This window comes from Muscardinus avellanarius (genome assembly GCF_963383645.1).
Source record: "Muscardinus avellanarius genome assembly, chromosome: 4".
In the NCBI taxonomy this organism is placed as follows: domain Eukaryota; kingdom Metazoa; phylum Chordata; class Mammalia; order Rodentia; family Gliridae; genus Muscardinus; species Muscardinus avellanarius.
Window position 1 is genome coordinate 111,628,101 of NC_137789.1, and position 21,880 is coordinate 111,649,980.

The 21,880-nt window shown below is 43.8% G+C and overlaps 1 protein-coding gene across 2 annotated transcripts; it reads left to right on the forward strand.

Annotated features, from left to right (window-relative positions):
- Positions 1–2,097: 2,097 nt before the first annotated feature.
- On the forward strand, positions 2,098–20,877 carry NRBF2 (nuclear receptor binding factor 2; the record flags this gene model as incomplete). 2 transcript variants are annotated; one of them, XM_080694940.1, is made up of 4 exons in its annotated part: positions 2,153–2,182; positions 9,073–9,157; positions 17,026–17,066; positions 20,167–20,877. In XM_080694940.1, the coding sequence occupies 4 exons, from the start codon at positions 2,153–2,155 to the stop codon at positions 20,875–20,877; spliced, it is 867 nt and encodes a 288-aa protein (XP_080551066.1). The 2 variants fall into 2 exon arrangements, with proteins under 2 accessions (XP_080551067.1, XP_080551066.1); XM_080694941.1 differs by lacking the exon at positions 9,073–9,157 and having other exon boundaries at positions 2,098–2,182.
- Between the last annotated feature and the right edge of the window lie 1,003 nt (positions 20,878–21,880).

Here is a 21,880-nt window from a genome sequence, read left to right on the forward strand (position 1 = left end):
CTGCCCTATTTTTTATTTTTTATTTTGAAACAGGGTCTCACCAAATGGGGTCTCCCTAAGTTGCGGAGGGCCTCAGTAAGTAGCTGAGGCTGTCTGCAAACCGCAATCCTTCTGTCTCACCCTCCAAATGCTGGGATTACAAGCGTGCACCACCAGGCCTGACTTGTTAAAATCCTTTATGGTGGGACTGTACCTGAAGCTTCTATGAGCAAATGAGATTGGTCTGTTGCCTTCTAGGCTTCTGTAGCCTTTTTCTTTTCTCTCCTTTTCATTTTTAACTTCTGATGATCTTGTGACTGGATAAGGAGTAGTTTGAAAACGAATTTTTTTGTGTGTGAATGTAGTGCTGGGGATTTAACCCAGGGACCTTCTGCTTCCAAGCTACCCCCCCAAACCTATTTTATTTTAAAATTGGAGACAGATTCTTACTAAGTTGCCAAGATATCCGCTAAGTTGTTGAGGCTGGCTTTAAACCTGTGGTCCTCCTGGGCCGCTGGAAGGTTTGATCATTACCTTCATGAAAAGAGACCTAGGCAGAAAGGACAGCTGGGCTCCACCTTGGCAGGGAAATAAGGGGAGGAACCTTACAGGGTTTTTACTATGTCAGAATTACGTGAACAAGATGGAGGTCATGTGTATTAAAAAAAAAAAGCCAGGTCCACGTGTGGTCCCTTTGGTGAATTCGCTCTAATTGCCCCCCACCCCATGCCATTTCTGAATGGCATGGGGTTTTAACTGTCTTCTGTATTTCTATCTTTTTAATAAACTTCTTTAAATCTTCAGCAAGAGTCCGGGCTAATGTGTATTTATCCTTAGCTCAGGACAAGAACCATGGTTTTTCTGTTTTTGGTTTTTTGTGTGTTTTGAGGGAAATTGTGTCTGGAACCCTAACAGAGGTCCTTGGGGACAATTTCCCCAAAACCATATCATCTCAAACCCTAACAAAGGTGATACTCAGTTTGACTGACCTTCTTTGTCTTATTGTTACTCTCATGGAAAAACATGGACAATTCTGTAAGGTTCTTGGCTTACGTGGAAGAAAAGAAAAAGACCAAGGTATATTTAGGAAAGTGAGGTGGAGAACATCTGGGCAAGAGAATCTTTGCCAGGTTTTTTCAGTTCTTTAGATTCCCCCATGAGGGGGCGGGTGGGGTTCTGGATTTCACTTTTTTGGGGGTACTGGGGATAGAACCCAGGGGCATTCTACCTCAGAGCTACACAATCAGTCCTATTTTTCATTCTTTATTTTGAAATGGGGTCTCACTGAGTTGCAAAGGGCCTCACTAAGTAGCTGAGGCTGGCTTCGAACCTGTGCGCTCCTCCTGTCTCAGCCTCTCAAGAGCAGGGATTACAAGCGTGCGCCACCACACCCAACAATTTTTTTTATGCACTATTTTGCTTAATTACTAAGGCTGTCCTCGAATCTGTGATCTTCTTGTCTCAGCCTCCCAAGTAATAGGATTGCAGGTGTGTGCCACCATACCTGCTGGTGACCCATATTATTTTATTAGTTTGTGAGCAACCCAGGGGCAGAGACCCCACTCACAATTTCTCCCAAAGTGGTCAACTCTAGTGCATGGTTTAATTCTGCTCAAATCTGCTTTCTGAAAAAAATAATCGGGTCCAAGATTAAAGCTTACAGGTGGGAACAGGAGAGGAAGAGAGGACATAGTTAAATAATGTGAATTTGGACCAAGGCCGACTAAGGAAATGAGAGAAGCAAACACTAGAGATAAGCATCTTAGGGTATCAATAGGCCACACCTTCTGACTGACGTCAGAGCTGACCGCACGCTCAAAACACGCCTCTCGCGAGAGTAAAGACTGCGCGCCTGGTCCCCCAGAGGCCTACGCCAGCTGGAGCCCCGCCTTCCCAGAGCCCCGCCCACTTCTCGTCCTCACCCCACCTTGAAGCCGCCTGCGCGTGACGTCACGACGCCGTGCGTGGTCGCGGCGGCGGCGCGGGGGGCGGGCCCGCGGCGCGGCGCCGGAGGAGGAAGTGGCGCGGTTGTTGCTCCTCTGCGCCCACCGCAGTCTGCCCGGGCGCGGAGAGGGGTCGCCGTCTCCGCCGCCGCGTCGCGTCCCCGTTCTCCCCTCCATGTGCCTCGGGGCCGCCGCTCCCCTTCCTCAGGCCGCCGCTTACCCCGGGGTCTATGGAAGTAATGGAAGGACCCCTCAACCTGGTGAGTGGCCCGCAGAGGATGGCGAGCGCCCGGGGCGCCTCTGCCTCGGACGCCGGGTCGCGTCCCGGGAGGCGGCTTTGACGGGGCTGTCGCAGAGGCTGAGGGGCACAGGCAGGCCCTGACTCCACCGCGGCTCAGGGCCAGCCCCCCCAGACTTTGCCCTCCACGGGGATCCCCGGGAAGCTCCCGCCGCGTCCAGGCGCCCCCTGCCGCAGGGCTGTGCGCCGGGGGCCTGCCGCCCACCCGGCTGCGGGCTCCACGCCGGCCAGGGGAACTGCCTCCAAGCGCCACGTAAACGCCTTCCTGAGGCTGGGAGGCGCTGGAGCCGCCAGGGCAGAGATGGTGTGTAATGCTGGTTGTAAGTCCTAACACAGGGGTCCCAGTGTCAGGTTTCAACTTTGGAGAGATGGAGTTGTATCCCCTCGTTCCTATTTTTCTCCTCACCCATGTGTTGCATACATCCAGATGCATTAACAGTCTCCTTTCTCCACGAATAGAGACAGCTGGGGGTGAGGGGCAGGGCCGATCTTATTTTTAAGCTCAGTTTCATCACTTTAGGCGTCATAAAAGTCCAAAAAAGTTTTGCCGTTCTCAGAAAAAGTATTGGTAGCTTAGTCCATGATTATGTTTTCAGGCATTGAGAAACCCAGAGTTCTGTCCGTACTCGCCACTGCATCTTTTGTTCCCTGCAGGGTACATATTTTGGGTACAAAAGTCATTGCTTATGGTTGCAGACAGGAAGAATCCTTAACAGGTTTGCAGTCTGTTTGCGATGTGGGACTGGGAAAAATGACTATGAAGGGTTTATTTCTCGCACTGGAACTCTCACCTGTCTTGGAGGGGCCCTGAATAGCTTCAAACTAAATAGAGAAACAATATAGAATCTCATTGTATAGACTCTGAAGCCAGACTACTTGAGTTTAATTTCTTGCTTAGTCACTTAATAGCTGCGTGGCGTAGGACAAATTACTTGACCTCTCTCTGTTTTGGGTTCACTGTCAGGAGTAAAACATTTAAAACTGTACCTCATACAAGTGTTAGAGTCAACTTACGATTATGCCATAAGCCTTTAACATCTCACTTATAGGATAAAAGTTGGGTATGTTGAACTTTTAACTTTTTTTTTTTTTAATTTTGAAACAGGTTTTCACTAGGTTGGTGGTGAACCTGCGATCCTTCTGTCTCAGCCTCCCAAGTACTTGGATTACAAGAATGGGCCACCAAGCCCTGCTTTTGTTGAGCTTTAAAGCTTAAAAGAAACTGTGCCCCAGAGCTCTGGTTCCAAGCCACTGGTGCCCAGTTATCTGTTCTGAGGAAATTCTCCCAGTTTTATTAAGTTGGGCCCTGCCCCCATTTGGAATAGTCATTTACACTTAAGAACAATAGTGAGATTTTTAAAGTCAGGGAAACATCTTGCACCTTTCTTGTTTTTACAGTGACATGTAGTTTGCAGTGAAGCATAGGTGACTCAATACTGAAACTTCACAGGAGTATTATTAGAAATAACCAGCGTTTACAAAGTGCTTCAAAGTTCAAGCGCCCTTGCAAAATGACCATTGGTTCAGTTCCAGTTAGCTTCAGTTTATTTGGCTGCAGGCTCCAACATAATCCTAGCCAACTGCTCCACAAGTGTGCTGTGGGATATGAGACAAAGTGGGTAACAGTGTAGATATAGCACACAATCACCAGTTGACGGAAAATTAGTATAATGGCTACAGTGGTAGTATCTGTTGATAGAAGAAGTTTGAAAATAATTTTGAGAGCTAGCAGAGTTTAGCCATAAAATATATGTGACAAGTGTCAGAAATTTGGCTAAGTTATGGAGGAACTCACTAACTTAATGAGGTTGGCCTTGAACCTGCAGTCCACTGATCTCAGCCTCCCAAGTACTGAGATTAGAGGGATTTGCTACCACACTGGGCTTAGTCTTTCAACTCCCCCCCCCCCCCTTGGTACCTGGGATTGAACCCAGGGGCAACCTCCCAGCTACACCCCCCAGGGACTTTTTTTTCTTTGTTTTGAAATAGTTTTACTGAGTTGCAAAGGGCCTCACTAAGTAGCTGAGTCTGTCCTCGAACTTTGGTCCTCCTGTCTCAGCCTCCCAAATGCGGGGATTACAAATGTGTGCCACCACGCCCAGCTTAGTCTTTCAACTTTGAATGTTTGTTTCATTTGCCTTTTTTTCTTTTTTTGGTCAATTTTAATTTTTTAATATTTATTTATTTATTTATTTGGTGGTGCTAGGGGTGCAGCCTGGGGGGCTTTTCTACCTCCAGGGATATATTCCCAGACCCATTATATATTTTATTTGGAAACAGGGTCTTACTTGCTGATAGCCTCACTAAGTAGCTGAGACTGGCTTTGAACCAGTGTGATCCTCCTGTCACACAGCCTCTCAAGCGCTAGGAGGATTACAAGGGTGCGTCGCCATGCTGTTTTGTCTTTTTTTTTTTTTTTTTTTTTGGTGGTACTGGGGTTCCTGGAAATCCTTCTACCTCCAGGTTATACTCCCAGACCTATTTTATATTTTTATTTGGAAACAGGGTCTCTTAATCCAGCAAGGCTGGCTTTGAACCAGCGAGCTCCTCCTGTCTCCGCCTCCCAAGCACAGCATGTGCCACCATGCTCGGCTTGTCAATTTTTAATATGAAATTTTATAATAACAATCTTTAGTCTATAATTCGGTATTTCATTCCATTTAAAATTTTTTTTTTCCTTTTTGTGGTCCTGGGGGTGGAACTCAGGGGCTTTTCTACCTCCGGGCTATACTCCCAGACCTATTTTATACTTTATTTAGAAGTTGCTGAAAGCCTCACTCAGTAGCTGAGGTTGGCCTCGAACCTATGCGATCCTCCTGTCTCAGCCTCCCAAGCGCTGGGACTATAAGTGTGCGCCACCACGCCCGGCTTCATTCTATTTAATTTTGATAGTGTAGCGGAGCATCGGAGCATCGTGGTGCACGCTTGTAATCCCAGCATTCAGGAGGCTAAAACCAGAGGATTGCAGTTCATGGACAGCTTAGACCCTGTTTCAAAAATAAAGAATAATAATTTAAAAAATAGCGCAGGGAATGTGGCTCAGAGGTAGAATGCCCCTGGGTTCCATTCACAGACCCCCCCACACAAATAATAATTTTGATAGTGTGAGCTGATAGCAAGTATCACAACTTTATTTATTTATTTTTTCAGTACCAGGGATGGAATCCAGGGGCATTCTACCTCCAAGCGACACTCCCAGACCTATTTTTTTTTTTAATCTTTTTTTTTTTTTTTTTTTTTGCGGGTCTGGGGATGGAACCCAGGGGCATTCGACCTCCGAGCTACACTCTTTTTTTGTGGTCCTGCCCTATTTTTTATTCTTTATTTTGAAACTGGGTCTCACTGAGTTGCAGAGGGCCTCACTAAGTTGCTGAGGCTGTCTGCGAACTGCGATCCTCCAGGTCTCAGCCTCCCGAATGCTGGGATTATAAACTGGGATTGTAAGCGTGCGCCACCACGCCCAGCCTTTATTCTTTATTATGAAAGAGGGTCTCACTGACTTGCAAAGGGCCTCACTAAGTAGCTGAGGCTGACTATGAACCTGGATCCTCCTGTCATAGCCTCCCAAATACTGGGATTACAAGTGTGTGCCACCACGCCTGGCTGCAACACTTGTTTTCTATGGCCTTAAGACTGCTAGGAATGTTTGTTGAGTAACTGAGCTTCACTCTGGAATGGTCAATTCTCACTTCACATGGGGTGGTCAGGGAATCTTCTTGCTATTAAACTTATCATCCAAGAAAAGGAATCATCATCATCTAAGGAATACTCTTAGACATATGTGGATTCTTTTTAACTATCTCATATTAATTATATGTGGTAAGGTAGAAAGGCCATCTGAATACCTTTGTGTGTGGGGGGGTATTGGGGGTGGAACCCAGGGGCTATCTTATCTCTAGGCTACACCCCCAGACCTGTTTTATATTTTATTTGGAAACAGGGTCTTGCTAAGTTGCCAAGAGTCTCACTAAGTTGCTGAGGCTGGCTTCGAACCTTTGCTCCTCTTATCTCAGCCTCCCATGTTCAGTGAATATCTTCTTTTTTGCCCTGAAAATATGTCCTATTTTTCATTGAGGATGAGAAATGGAGCACTAAACCATATCCAGCAGTTACTAAGTGATGGGAGTTGGCATCAGACACTACATATGTTACTTATCTTGTCCTCTAATAGCTAATATGAGCTATTCTTCCACATTTTACAGATGAAGGTATTCAAATGCAGGGTAAATTATGATAGTGGGATTTGGAAACAAGAGTCTAAATGAATGTTGATTTTTTTTTTTTTGAGATGGAACCTAGGGACATTCTGCCTCCGAGCTACACCTCTGTCCTGTTTTTTATTCTTTTTTTTTTTTTTTTTTTTTTTGTGTGTGTGTGTGGTACTGAGGGTGAAACCCAGAGGCTTTCTACCTTCGGGCTATACTCCCAGACCTTTTTTATATTTTATTTGGAAACAGGGTTTCACTAAGTTGCTGAGAGCCTCACTCAGTAGCTGAGGCTGGCTTCAAACCTGTGCGATCCTCCTGTCTCAGCCTCCCAAGCGCGGGGATTACAAGCGTGCGTCATCATACCCGGCTTTTATTCTTTATTTTGAAACAGGATCTCACTGAGTTGCAAAGGGCCTCACTGAGTAGTAGCTGAGGCTGTCTGTGAATCTCTGAGCCTCCCAAGTGCTGGGATTGTAAGCATGTGTCACCATGCCTGGCTGGCATTGTTGATCTTCATTTTATTTTATTTTTATATTTTGTGGGTCTGGGTATGGAACCCAGGGGCATTCAACCTCCAAGCTACACCCCCTGCCCTATTTTTAATTTATTTTGAAACAGTCTCACTAAGTTGCAGGGGCCTTGCTAAGTAGCCGACGCTGTCTGGGAACCGTAATTCTCCGGTATTAGCCTCCCAAATGCTGGGATTACAAGCATGCAGCATCATGCCGGGCAGTGTTGGTCTTTATTAATGTATCATTAATTCTTCTGCTATCATTGTGGTTCATAATGAGAAATTACAAAATGACAACATATATGGGTTTGAGTGCTTTTTTAAATTTATTGGCACTGGAGATTGAACTGTGGCTCTCTGAGCCACAGCCCTAGCCCTATTTTACTTTTTATTTTGAAACAGCCTCACTAAATTGCAAAGGATCTGAGTAACCAAGATTGTCCGCTAATCTCAATCCGTCTGTCTCTGCTTCCAAAACCTGGGATTACAACTGTGCCCCTGTGCCTGGCTCTCAATCTTTTTTTTTTTTCCGGTACTGGAATGGAACCCAGAGGCATTCTACCTTCAGGCTACATCCCCAGCTCTATTTTTTATTCTTTATTTTGAAACAGGGTCTTATTAAGTAGTAGCTGAGGCTGTCCTCAAGCTGTGATCCTCCTGTCTCAGCCCTCCAAATTCTGGGATTACAAGTGTGTGCCACCACACTGTGCTTCCTTTATATTTTTTGATCAGTCTCCCAGTAAGTTTCAAGGCTGGCATCAAATTCCTAGGCTCAAGCAATCTTTCCAGGTACTTGGGACTACAGGTGTGCCTGTTCTAGCATACCTGGTTTTCAACTCTTTTAAAGAAACTTTGCCAAATCACTTGTGAGTTTGTTAGGAAAATATTACACTGATTAGAAGACTTTATCTATGGCCTTTCTCCTTGCCACCTAAATATTACTATCTTATGTAAATTAGCATTCTATTGGGCCCCCTATTTAAAAGAGGGAAACACATTCACAGACTTGTAATGAGAACATATTAGTGTCTATTAAAGTTTGTTTGAAAACTGGTGGTGGTAGCAGCAGTGTTTGTTTTTTATGGTCTAATCCAAGGAAGGCCTCTTGCTACTAGGCAAGTGTTCTGCCACTGAGCTACATCCTTGGCTTCTAAGTATAGCACATATGTGAGAAGCTAGTACTGCTCATTGAATCTATTTACCATTACATTCAGGGAAACTGAAATTATTTGCTTTTAGAACTTCTGAGTTTGAGCTGGGCGTGGTGGGGCATGCTTGTAATCCCATAAGTTCCAAGCCAGCCTCAGCTACTTAGGCTCTCAGCAACTCAGTGAGACCCTGTTTCCAAATAAAGTGTTAAATAGGTCTAGGAGTATAGCCCGGAGGTAGAAAAAGCCCCTGGGTTCCACCCCCAGTACCACACACACACACACACACACACAAATTTGTTTACCTTGTTCTTTTGGTGAGTCTTACCTGAAAAAATAGCTCTACTGTAATACTAAATATTGGCATTATAATCCCTTAGCTGTACAGTGCACATATTTTTTCCAAAACAAATACTAACTTTAATGTTGAAAAGCTAAAAAAACATGCTTAGATTTTATCATGTGATAACTGATTTCCTGGTTATAGTTTTAAAACTTGGCAGGCTAGTGAAAGTGTCTATGAAATAACTATTATATTGAAAGAAACTTGTTAAAAATCAAGAAAATATGCACTTTGAGTAACACTATAATTGTAGCTCTTGGTTAACCTCTGAAGAATGGGAAAATGTGGGTTATTGAAGAAGTTAAGTGCTTGGTAATAATTGGGAAAGGGTTTATTGGTAGAGCTGAGAAAACTTGCCAGTTCTTTCCAGGTACTATAGTTCTAGGCTCTTATTACAACCCCCACCCCCATACAGAAATAGGTGTAATAATGGTTTGATGTGTGGAGACAAATAGCATCATTTATCTTGTTAGAAGGTTTTTGTTTCTTTTTCTGGTATGTGTATAGGGGTAGTGATGAAAGCCAGACCCTTGCACTAAGCGGGTCTACTGCTAAGCCACATCCCCAGAGCCCCTTGTTTTCTCTCTTAAAGTTACGGCTCATTTTATAATGCAGATGGATTTGAGAATGTTTGTCTTCTAGGCTCATCAACAGAGCAGACAAGCAGACCGTTTATTAGCCTCAGGAAAATACGAAGAGGCTATTTCTTGTCACAAAAAGGCTGCAGGTGAGTGTTTTCTTTTTTTTTTTTAAGAACTACCAATTGTAGAAGTGAAAGTGTATTCTTTCCTTCAGTATCTCTTACCACTTGATTTAGAACTATAGGCATAAGTAACGATGCTTATTGCCCCGCATATGCAGGGTTTTGAAGCAACCGCTGAGAGTCACTAGTTGAGGCTGACCTCACACCTGTGATGCCCTGTATCAGCCTCTCAACTACTGGGATTTCAGGTGTGCACCACCATGCCTGCTTTCTTAGACATGTTTTATTTTTTGTTTTGAAACAGGGTCTCCTTAAGTTGCTGAGGACCTCACTATCTTGGGGAAGCTGGCCTTGATCCTATAATCCTGTCTTAGTTTCTTAAGTACTGGGATTGTAGGTGTGTGCTACTGTACCCGGCAAATTATTTTATTTCTGTATGTATAACTAGTAACATGCTGATGATAGTTTTCATTTAGGTATGAGATTTAGATTGTTGGCTTTTGGGGCTGAAGATGTAGTTCAAGCCCTGGGTTCAATCCCTAGCACCCACCAGAAAAAATGAGAGAATGAGAATGAATGAATATGAGAATATGAATTACTGTTTTCAGAGACCTAATTTTTGGGGGGGATACTGGGGATTGTACCTCTGAGTTCTGCCCCAGCTCTTATTGTTATTGTGTGTGTGTGTGTGTGTGTGTGTGTGTGTGTGTGTGTGTGTCTGTGTGTGTGTGTGTGTGTGTGTGTGTGTGTGTGTGTGTGTGTGTGTGTTATGTGGTACTGGGAATGGAACCCAGGGGCCTTCTACCTCCAGGCTACACCCCCAGACCTATTTAGAAACAGAGTCTTACTAAGTTGCTGAAAACCTTATTAAGTTGCTGAGGCTGACTTCAAACCTGAGATCCTTCTGCTTAGATATTTCTTCCAAGTACTGGGATTTCAAGCGTACACCACCACGGATTTCAAGCGTGCACCACCACGCCTGGCTTATTATGATTATTTTGAAACAGGGTCTTGCTGAGGCTAGCCTTGAACCTGTGATTCTCCTATCTTAGCCTCCCAAGTGCTAGAATTATAGGAATGGTAACTTAAGTTTACTCAAGTTAGTCAAGCGCCTTGCATGTTTTGAACTTAGAAATAGATTTATTTATTTATTTATTTATTTTTTTTTGTGGTACTGGGGTTCCTGGAAGCCCTTCTACCTCCGGGCTACACTCCCAGACCTATTTTTACATTTTTATTTGGAAACAGGGTCTCCTAAGCCAGCGTGCGCGGCTGGCTTCGAACCTGTGCGATCCTCCTGTCTCTGCCTCCCAAGCGTGGGGATTACAAGCGTGCGCCACCACACCCGGCTAGAAATAGATTTTGAGCTGGGCGTGGTGGCACACCCTTGTAATCCCAGCATTCAGGAGACTGGGACCGGAGGATCATGGTTCACAGACAGCCTCAGATACTTAGGCCCTCTGCAACTCAGTGAGACCCTGTTTGAAAATAAAGAATAAAAAAATAGGGCAGGGGTGTAGCTTGGAGGTCAAATGCCTCTGGGTTCCATCCCCAGACCTGCAAAAAAAAAAAAAAAAAAGATTTTGAGGGACATATTTTACATAGACCAGTGTCTGTTGGCTGAGTAACAAACTTTTTGGGGTGGGAGTATTTTTTTTCTGATACTGGGGATAGAACCCAGGGGCATTATACCTCCGAGCTACACCCCCAGCCCTATTTTTTATTCTTTATTTTGAAACAGGGTCTCACTGAGTTGTAAAGCGCCTCACTTCAGTAGCTGAGGCTGTCCATGAACCAAGATTCTCCTGTTTTAGCCTCCCAAGTGCTGGGATTATAAGTGTGTGCTACCACGCCCACCTGGGAGTATTTTACTTATGTTGAATCCAAAGTAATGTGTAGGTCACCTTTCTTAAAGAAAACCCTTTAATCTTTCTGTTAGAAGGCAATTTACTTTCCATTTGATGAAACTCACGTTCTCTCTTGGCAGTCTTCCCCTCTCATTTTATTACTGAAATACAAACTGGTTTGAATTAAGTCCTCATACTTCAGTAATTTTTGCCTGTAATTTAGTAATTTTCAGAGGAAAATTTTATATATATATATATACACACACACACATGTATACTTATGTATATGTATATATGTGTATATATATATGTTTTGTAGTTCTGGGGATTGAACTCAGACATTCTAATCTCGAGCTACACCCTCAGCCCTATTTGCTGGGGCTGTCCTTGAACCCACTGTTTTCTAGTCTCATTCTCCCAAGTACTGGGATTATAAGCCTGTGCCACTATATCTGGCTTGAGAAAAAAAATATTTAAAGTATGTTTTTATCAGGGACGCTTACCCCATGTATCTGTTGCAGGACTGGGAAGGTAGTACATACCTCTAATCTTTTTTTTTCTTTTTTTCTTTTCTTTTTTTTTTTTTTTTTTTTTGATGGTACTGGGGATTGAACCCAGGGGTATTCTACCTCTGAGTCCTATTTTTTATTCTTTATTTTGAAACAGGGTCTCACTATGTTGTGGAGGGCCTAAGAGCTTGCTGCAACCTGCAATCCTCCTGACTCAGCCTCCCAAGTACTAATATTACAAGCGATCACCATCACTCCCAGCTTCCTAAGTCTTTGTGTACAGTTTTTGTGGTGAGTCTTATGGGGTCTTTGTACAACATTAAACTTGTTAACTAGTAGCTGGGCGTAGTGGTGCATGCCTATAATGCCTGTAGCTATGAAATTGAAATAGGAAAATTGCAGGTTCAAAGACAGCCTGAGAATTTAGTGAGACTCTGAGAAGCCTAGCAAGACTGTTTCCAAACAAAAACAAAAGAGAAAACAAAACAAACAAGCGGGGGTATAGCTCAGGGGTAGAATGCCTCTGGATTCAATCTCTAGTACCATATGTACAACAAAAACAAAATTTGCCAAGTAATATTTCTCCTGTATTTTTGGTACTGGAGATTGAACTCTAGGGCATTACACCTTTGAACTACACACCTAGCCCTTTTAATTTATTTTTTGTTTTGAACAGGGTCTCTTTAAGTTGCTGAGGCTGGCCTTGAATTTGTTATTCTGTGAGCCTCCTCTCTCAACCTCCCAAATGCTGGGATTACAAGCCTGTGCCACCATGTCTGGCCTATTCTTTTTTTTTTTTTTTTTTTTTTTTGCGGGTCTGAGGATGGAACCCAGGGGGTGTTCAACCTCTGAGCTACACCCCCTGCCCTATTTTTTATTCTTTTTAAATTTGAAACAGGGTCTCACTAAATTGCAGGGGGCCTCACTAAGTAGCTGAGACTGTCTGCGAACCGTGATCCTCCAGTCTCAGCCTTCGAATGCTGGGATTACAAGCATGCGCGCCACCACGCCTGGCTTCCTGGCCTATTCTTTATTTCAAAATGGGCTCTTACTCACTAAGTAACTGAGGCTGGCCTCAAATCTATGATCATCCTGTCTTAGCTTCCCAAGTCCTGGGATTACAAGTGTTTGCTACCACACCTGGCTTCAAAATTGACTTTTATCTAGGATTTAACACACGTTTTAAGAAGGAACTTATTTGAAATCATTTAGATGTGGCAGGGAAAGGTCAATCTGAGAGGAAGACTTGAGAGAGAGCCTGAAGTGAGCAAACATGGGACCAGACAAGGCCTTTGTCCAGCTGTCAAGGATCAGAGAAGATTCCGAGACTAAAAATGTAGTATTCAAGCATGGTGGTGGGTGCCTTTAACCCCAGCACTTGGGAGGTGAGACAGGAATGGCAGGTTTGAGGCCATTCTGAGCATTTTAGACCATAACCAATTTAGACTGATTCAAACCAAGAATAAAAGGGACTGCAGATGTAGCTCAAAGGTAGTATACAAAAATAGACAACTAGATGGTAGCCTTATGTCATAATTGGAGGAAGCAGCATAACCAGAATTTTTTATTTTATTCTGAGATAGATACACTTTAAAAAAAAATTCTGTCTTGGTGGGCATTTGTTCCTATTTTGAGTAGTTTTTTTTTTTTTTTTAATGGTACTAGGGGTAGAACCCAGGGGCATCCTACCTCCAGCTACACCTCCAGTCCCATTTTTTTTTTTTTTTTTAATGGTACTAGGGATGGAACTCTTCTACCTCTGGGCTACACTCCTACGCCTATTTTATATTTTATTTGGAAAAGGGGTCTCTTAGGCCAGCAAGGCTGGCTTGAGGCTGGCTTTGAACCTGTGTGATCCTCCTGTCTCCGCCTTCCAAGAGTGGGGATTACAAGCCACCACGCCCAGCTCCAGCCCTATTTTTATTCTTTATTTTCAAACAGCGTCTCACTGAGTTGCAGAGGGCATCACTAAGTAGCTGAGGCTGTCTGAACTGTGATCCTCCTTTCTCAGCCTCCCGAATGCTGAGATTACAGATATGCCACCATGCCCGGCTCTTTTGTTCCTATTTTGAATCTTTGGTGAAAATCCATGAGCATGCAATCAAATTTACGATTTTGTTTCCCTTTAAAATAACTGTGTGTTTAGCCGGGTGTGGTGGCGCACACTTGTAATCCTCGCGCTTGGGAGGCTGAGACAGGAGGATCCTGCAGGTTCGAAGCCAGCCTTAGCTGGCTCAAGAGACCCTGTTTCCAAATAAAATATAAAATAGGTCTGGGAGTGTAGCCCAGAGGTAGAAGGCCCCTGGGTTCCATCCCCAGTACCAACAAAACAAAAACAAAAACAACAAAAAATAAAATAACTGTGTTTGTGTGGAGGGTGTTGGGATTGAACCTAGGAGTGTTCTAACTCTTAGCAGTGGCCCCACCTTTTTTTATTTTTTTGGTTCTATCTATCTATGTATCTATGTATTTATGTATTTTTGTGGTACTGGTGATGGAACCCAGGGGCATTCTACCTCTGAGTGACACTCCAGCCCTATTTTTTATTCTTATTTTGAAACAGGCTCTCACTGAGTTACAAGAGCCTCACTAAGTGGCTGAAGCTGGCTGCGAACCACCATCCTTCTGTCTCAGCCACCCAAATGCTGGATTACAAGCGTGCACCACCACGCCCGGCTTTTATTTTTATTTTGAAACAGGTTCTCGTATGGGGGCTCCCTTGGGTGGCTCTGCTTGCTGCTTGCAGCCTCTTTGCGGGCAGCCCAAGGCGGCTCTATTGCAGCTTCAGCCTTCAGCTTCACGCATCGCCCTCCGGCTGCTTGTGGCACATACTGCCTGACCTCCTGGGCTTTCCTCTGAAATCTCCTTGAAGCCTCCATAGCCCTATAATTCCTGCAGGCTGTGTGCCTGCAAAACCAGCATCACATGGACAATGCCAAGGTCTGCTGCCAGCTTGAGTAGCTGCCTGCTTGGACCACAGCTCTCTCAGTGTCTGAACACTTTGATGGCTAAACTCAGAAATGATTCCCTAGGTGGTCTTGTGTGAACATGGCTCCCCTGGGCTCTCTTTTTGGTACTGGAGACTGAATCTAAGGGCATTCTACCTCCCAGATACACCCCCCAGCCTCTTTGGTTTTTTATTTATTTATTTGTTTTATATTTATTTTGTGGTACTGGGGATGGAACCTAGGGGCATTCTGCCTCTGAGCTACACCCCCAGCCCTATTTTTTATTCTTTATTTTGAAACAGGGTCTCACTAAATTATGGAAGGCCTCACTAAGTAGCTGAGGCTGGCCATGAGCCCTATTTTTTATTCTTTAGTTTGAAACAAGGTCTCACTGAGTTACAAAGGGCCTCACTAAGTAGCCAAGGCTGTCCACAAACCTTGATCTTCCTGTCTGGGCCTCCCAAATCCTGAGATTACAAGCATGCACCACTACACCCAGCCTAGTAGAATAGAGGGTTTTTTTTTTTTTTTTTCCCAGTACTGGGGATGGAACCTAGGGGCATTCTACCTCCAAACTACACCTCCAGCCCTATTTTTTATTCTTTATTTTCAAACAGGGTCTCACTAAATTGCAAAGGGCCTCACTAAGTAGCTAAGGCTGGCCAAGAACCACGATCCTCCTGTCTCAGCCTCCCAAGTACTGGAATTACAAGCGTGCGCCACCATTCCCAACCTAAACCTATATTCTGGTTCTATCAGTCTATAGGTTTTTTGTTTTTTCTCAGAGCTGGTGATCCAACTCAGGACGTGGCATATGCTAGGCAAGCACTCTACCACTGAGCTATATCCCCAGCCTTCTACAGGGAGCTTAATTGTTGTGCTTGGGATTGAACCCAGAGGCATTCTGTCTCCAAACTACACCCCCAGGTCTTTCTACTTCTTATTTTGAAGCAGGATTTCACTAAGTTGTGCAGGGTATCTTCCCGAGACTGGTCTCCAACTGTCATCCTATTTCCACTTCACCAGTACTGGGATTACAGGTTTGTGCTATTGTGCACAGAACCTTCAAGATGGGCTAGAGAATATTTATATTTGATTACCACTGACATCCTTTTTGGGAAAATCCTATGCTGTTTTTGTGGTACTAGGGATTGAACACAGAGGCATTCTACTTGTGTCCTATATCCCAGGTCTTTTTTTTTTGTACTGGGGTTTAGAACCCAGGGGCTTTCTACTTCGATCTACACCCCCAGCCCTGTTTTTTATTCTTTATTTTGAAACAGGGTCTCACTGAGTTGCAAGGGGCCTCACTAAGTAGCTGAGGCTGTCCACGAACCACGATCCTCCTGTCTCAACCTCCCAAATGTTGGGATTATAAGCTTGTGCCACCACGGCCCGCTGAATTTTTTGTTTTGAAATAGGGTCTTGTTAGGTTGCTGAGGCTCTTTTTGAATCTTCGGTGTTCTTTCTCAGCCTCCCAAGTACTGGGATTGCAGGCATATGCTATCACACCTAACAATCCTATCCTTTTAAAAAAATTTCCAGCCAGGTGTGGTGGCGCACGCTTGTAATCCCCACGCTTGGAGACAGGAGGATCGTGCAGGTTCGAAGCCAGCACTCTGGCTTAAGAGACTCTGTTTCCAAATAAAAATATAAAATAGGTTTGGGAGTGTAGCCCAGAGGTAGAAGGGCTTCCAGGAACCCCAGTACCACCAAAAACAACAACAACAACAAAAAAAAAAAATTTCCAGCTATACCGGGCATGATGGCTCACTTCTGAAATCCCAGCCACCACTGGGACAGAAGCATGAGGATCAGAAGTCCAGGGCTAGCCTGGGGAATTTAAGTGAGACTGTTTTATTTATTTATTTATTTATTTATTTATTTATTTATTTATTTATTTATTTTTGTGTGTGTGTGTGTGTGGGTCTCACTAAGTTGTGGAGGGCCTCACTAAGTAGCTGAGGCTGTCCAGGAACTGGAGGGTCTCAGCCTACCGAATGCTGGGGTTGCAAGCATGCACCACCATGCCTGGCTAAATGAGACTCTGTTAATAAATATAAAGGGTTGGGATGTAGTTCAGTGGTAGAATGCCCCTGGGTTCAGTTTCTAGAACTGCATATTAAAAAAAATTCACAGCCGGGCGTGGTGGCGCACGCTTGTAATCCCCACGCTTGGGAGGCGGAGACAGAAGGATCGCACAGGTTCGAAGCCAGCCTTGCTGGCTTAAGAGACACTGTTTCCAAATTTAAAAAAATATAAAATAGGTCTGGGAGTGTAGCCTGGAGGTAGAAGGGTTTCCAAGAACCCTAGTACCACCAAAAAAAAAAAAAAAAAGAAGAAAAGAAAGAAAGAAACATTCACTATGGCAAAATTGCTCATAAAACTAATTTTCTTTATCATCATATGAGGAGTACTAAAACTCTTCCTTTGCTGGGGAGGTAGCTCAGTGGCAGAGTGCTTGCCTAGCATGTGGGAGGCCCTGGGTTCAGTCCCCAGCACCACACATTAAACTTATTCTTTTAACCTGTTAATTTAAAAATGATAACACTCATGTGTTAATGTGCCTCTTTTTATTTTTTTGCCAGCATATCTCTCTGAAGCCATGAAGCTGACACAGTCTGAACAGGTGAGAAATGTTCTTAATATATGCTGGAAAGGTTAGAAGATTTTCTGTCGAGACTTGAACTGTGTACAAAATAAAGCATTGTGTTTCTCTGAAAATGCTATATCAAAAATATATACAAAGCCAGGCATGGTGGCACATGCTTGTAATCCCAGGATTCGGGAGGCTGAGAAAGGAGGATCTCGGTTTGCAGACAGCCTCAGCTACTACTTAGTGAGGTCCTTTGCAACTCAGTGAGACCCTGTTTCAAGATAAAGAATGAAAAACAGGACTGGGGTGTAGCTTGAAGGTAGAATGCCCCTGGGTTTCATCCCCAGTACCGGAAAAAAAAAATGGCTAGACATGATGGTGTTCACCTTTAATCCCAATATTTGGAAGGCTGAGAAAGGAGGATTGCAGGTTCAAGGCTAGCCTCAGCAATTTAGCAAGGCCCTCAGCAACTTAGTAAGACCCTGCTTCAAAATAAATAAATAAAATAGGGCTGGGAGTATAGCTCAGAGATAGAACACTACTGGATTCAATATCTAGTAATACACACAAATATAAATAATAAATAAAATGAACAAGCTACTTGAACTTCTGCTGTAGTTCTGTATTTCTACTTGTTACAGAGCTCAGATCACCTTTTTTTTTTTTTTTTTTTTTGCGGGCCTGGGGATGGAACCCAGGGGCATTTGACCTCCGAGCCACACCCCTGCCTATTTTTATTCTTTATTTTGAAACCAGGTCTCACTAAGTTGTGGCGGGCCTTACTAAGTAGCTTGAGGGTGTCCATGAACCACGATCCTCCGGTCTCAGCCTCCCGAATGCTGGGATTACAAGCGTGTGCCACCACGCCCGGCAGATCACCATATTTTTTTAGAGACTCATTTTAGAACCTTTCCTGTTTATTTATTTTTTGGTGGTCCTAGGGATGGAACCCAGGGGCCTTCTACCTCCGGGCTACACTCCCAGACCTATTTTATATTTTTTATTTGGAAATAGGGTCTCTTAAGCCATCTGAGGCTGGCTTCGAACCTGTGCAATCCTCCTGTCTCAGCCTCCCAAGTGCGGGGATTACAAGCGTGTGCCACCACACCCGGCTCAGAACCTTTCCTGTTTTATATGCTTAAATTTGACTATTAGTTCACAAGTAAGCAGACAGACCTGGCCAACAGAAACCAATCGGATGATCTTTTGCTTATTAAATATAACTTAGGCCCACACCTGTAATCCCAATACTTGGGAGGGTGAAACAGGAAGATCGCAGGTTGGAAGTCAGCCTCAGCAATGTATTAAGACTCTGTTTCAAAATTTAAAAAAAGCTGTGTGTATGCACGCTTTTAATCCCAGCATTCAGGAGGCTGAGACTGGACAATGTGGTTCATGGACCGCAATCGTGGACCTCAGCTACTTAGGCCCTTTGCAACTCAGTGAGACCCTCATTCAAAATAAAGAATAAGCTGGGTGCTGGGTGTGGTGGCGCAGGCTTGTAATCCCCATGCTTGGGGGGCTGAGACAGAAGAATCGCACAGGTTCAAAGCCAGCCTCAGCTACTTAGTGAGGCTCTCAGCAACTTAGTGAGACCCTGTTTCCAAATAAAGTATAAAATAATTCTGGGAGTATAGCCTGGAAGTAGAAAAGCCCCTGGGTTCTACCCCCCCCCCCACCCAGTACCACACACACAAAAAAAAAAGAAAAGAAAAAATAGAGCAGGGTGTAGCTCGGAGGTTGAATGCCCCTGGGTTCCATCTCCAGACTCGCAGAACTAAAAAAAAAAAAAAAAGATCTGGGGGTATAATTTGGAGGGAAAGTGCCCCGGGTTCAGTCCCCAGTACAAAATAATTTAAATCTGGCGATTCCCACTCGTCTCTTCTTGAATTTCTATATGTAATTCTGGATACTTCAAAATTTGTTTTCCAGCGAGTTTAAATTATGTTCTGTGCCTGAGTTTTAAAGAGGCCTCTGTCCAGAGGTGCCTTTTATCTTGTTTTGGAGTGGTGTAGATCAAACCCAGGGCTTTGTTCAGTTAAAGCAAGTACTGTACCTTTTGGGTATTGAACCCAGGGCATTCTACCTCCGAGCTACACACCCAGCCCATTTATTTGTTTGTTTGTTGATTTATTTATTTATTTATTGATTGATTGATTGCTGTACTGGGGATGGAACTCAGGGGGATTCTACCTCGAATTACACCCCCAGCCCTAATTTTATTCTTTATTTTGAAACAGGGTCTTAGTTGCAAAGGGCCTCACTAAGTAGCTGAGGCTGTCCTTGAACCACGATCCTCCTGTCTCAGCCTCCCAAATACTGAGATTTTAAGTGTGCGCCACCAGGCCCAGCATCAGCCCTTTTATTATTACTATCATTATTATTATTAATTTATTGGAATAAGGGGTTGTAGAATTGATATCTAAAGAGGGAAGATTTCTCTTTTTCTTTTTTTCTTTGTGGATTGAACCCAGGGCATTCTATCTTCGAGCTCCACCCCCAGCCCTATTTTTTATTCTTTATTTTGAAACAGGGTCTCACAGAGTTGCAAAGGGCCTCACTAAGTAGCTGACAGGATCCCAAATGCTGAGATTACAAGCATTTGCCCACCGTGGCCAGCAAGATTTCTCATTTTAAATACTACGAAAGGCCGGGCGTGGTGGTGCACGCTTGTAATCCCCGCGCTTGGGAGGCGGAGACAGGAGGATCGCGCAGGTTCGAAGCCAGCTGTGCTGGAGTAAGAGACCCTGTTTCAAAAATATAAAATAGGTCTGGGAGTGTAGCCCGGAGGAAGGAGGGCTTCCAGGAACCCCAGTACCACCAAAAAAATAAAAAAATAAATACTACAAAAGGAATAAGGCACATTCAGAAAAGTGATTCCTTGTTTTGATTGAGACTAAAGCTCTGACTTTCTGAAGGAATGATTTTTAATAAAAAGCCCCTTTCTCTAGCTTATCTAGAAAAGCCTTGTTATTTGGAGTTTTCTTTTTTAGTTTGAATTGAATTGCAAACATAGTATCCACATTTTAAATGTTACTGAGTTCTTCTGAAAGGAGGCTCACTAGTACATATTGACTGTTACTCCAGAGCCTGTCTGTGTTCACTTCTGCAAATTGTGCCTTCTGTGTCACAGGCTCATTTATCACTGGAATTGCAAAGGGAGAGCCACATGAAGCAGCTCCTCCTCATCCAGGAGAGGTGGAAAAGGGCGAAGCGCGAGGAGCGGCTGAGAGCTCAGCAGATCGCAGACAAGGATGCGGCTCCCCACCTCCAGACATCTCACAGACCCTGTGCTGAGGACGCGGAGGGCCAGAGCCCCCTGCTTCCCCAGAAGTACAGCCCTTCCACAGAAAAACACTTTCCTGAAATGCAGGGGGTCTTTGACAGGGATCCGGACACATTGCTGTTTTTACTTCAGCAGAAGAGCGAGCCGACAGAGCCATGCCTGGGAAGCAAAGCCCCCAAAGACGACAAGACGGTCATTGAGGAGCAGGCAACCAAAATTGCAGATTTGAAGAGGCACGTGGAGTTCCTTGTGGCTGAGAATGAAAGACTGAGGAAAGAAAACAAGCAGCTAAAGGCTGAGAAGGCCAGACTTGTAAAAGGTCCAGTGGATAAGGAGCTGGATGTGGACGCTGATTTTGTAGAAAAGTCAGAGTTGTGGAGCTTGCCCCCACATTCAGAAACTGCCGCGGCCTCTTCAACCTGGCAGAAGTTTGCAGCAAATACTGGGAAAGCCAAGGACATTCCAATACCCAACCTTCCTCCTCTGGATTTTCCATCTCCAGAACTTCCACTTATGGAGCTCTCTGAGGATATTCTGAAAGGACTTATGAATAATTAAAGTGGAAGCCCATCGAAGAGGAAATACTTAGTAACACAGTTAATCCAGAAAAGGAAAAAAAAAAAAGGGAAGGCCACATAGAGAGGAAATCCTCCTGTGCTTCACCAGCTGGCTGACTGGGAAGAGGTGCTGCCAGGGCTTGGGAAACAGTCACTGTGAAATATTTTGCTTAACTGATTTACCGACTTGAGTTAATGATTCTGGCGTGGCAGACAGTAAACTCTTAAGAGGTTCGCTTTCTCCTGATACAAACCAAATGGCTACCTGGAATAATTTTTTCAAGCAGCAATTATTTTTCTTATCTTCAGGGTTAAAATGTATTAAAGTATGTTATGTATAATTAATCTATAATGCCATAAGTGATAATGTAAAACCTAAATAACAGTGACCCATGGGGCTGCTCTATCATGCATTGACTGTAAGCATTCTGTTATGCACATTTTGTGTGTTTAAATAGGTGTGCAAGACACACACCTTTCTAGAAACTCTACGTGCCACACTTTGCACTACTCATAATGATAACCTCAAGACTATCAGGAGAGATATTTAAATTTCCATTTTATGAAGAGAGGAACCAAATTATTAGTTTTGCTTTTTTAAAAAATTACCAGTTTACATAATTAATCAGGGTGCATTTTAAGTTCTAACTTTGTTATATAATGCATCTTTTGAAACAAGGGAATATCCTTTGTTTTTAATGATGCATGAGTGAAAGTAATGCTAGTTGGCAGTATTTGATTGTAAGAAATCAATAAAGTAATTGAGTTTTATACCTTTGTTGAGTGGTTGCACTGTAGTTAGAAAGCACGGTATGAAATGGCTTCTGTGTTGTAAAGGTTGAACAGGAATTTGAGCAGATGCTTTCCAGTTATTACTGTATTGGGTTGAGGATTTCCTCCACTGTTTTCTAAACTCTTTCCCTGTAAAAGGGTGAAATTGAATACAGAAGTTCTCGAGGGTTTTATTTCTGGCTTTTGTCTAAGATAAAGTCCCCAGAGTGAGT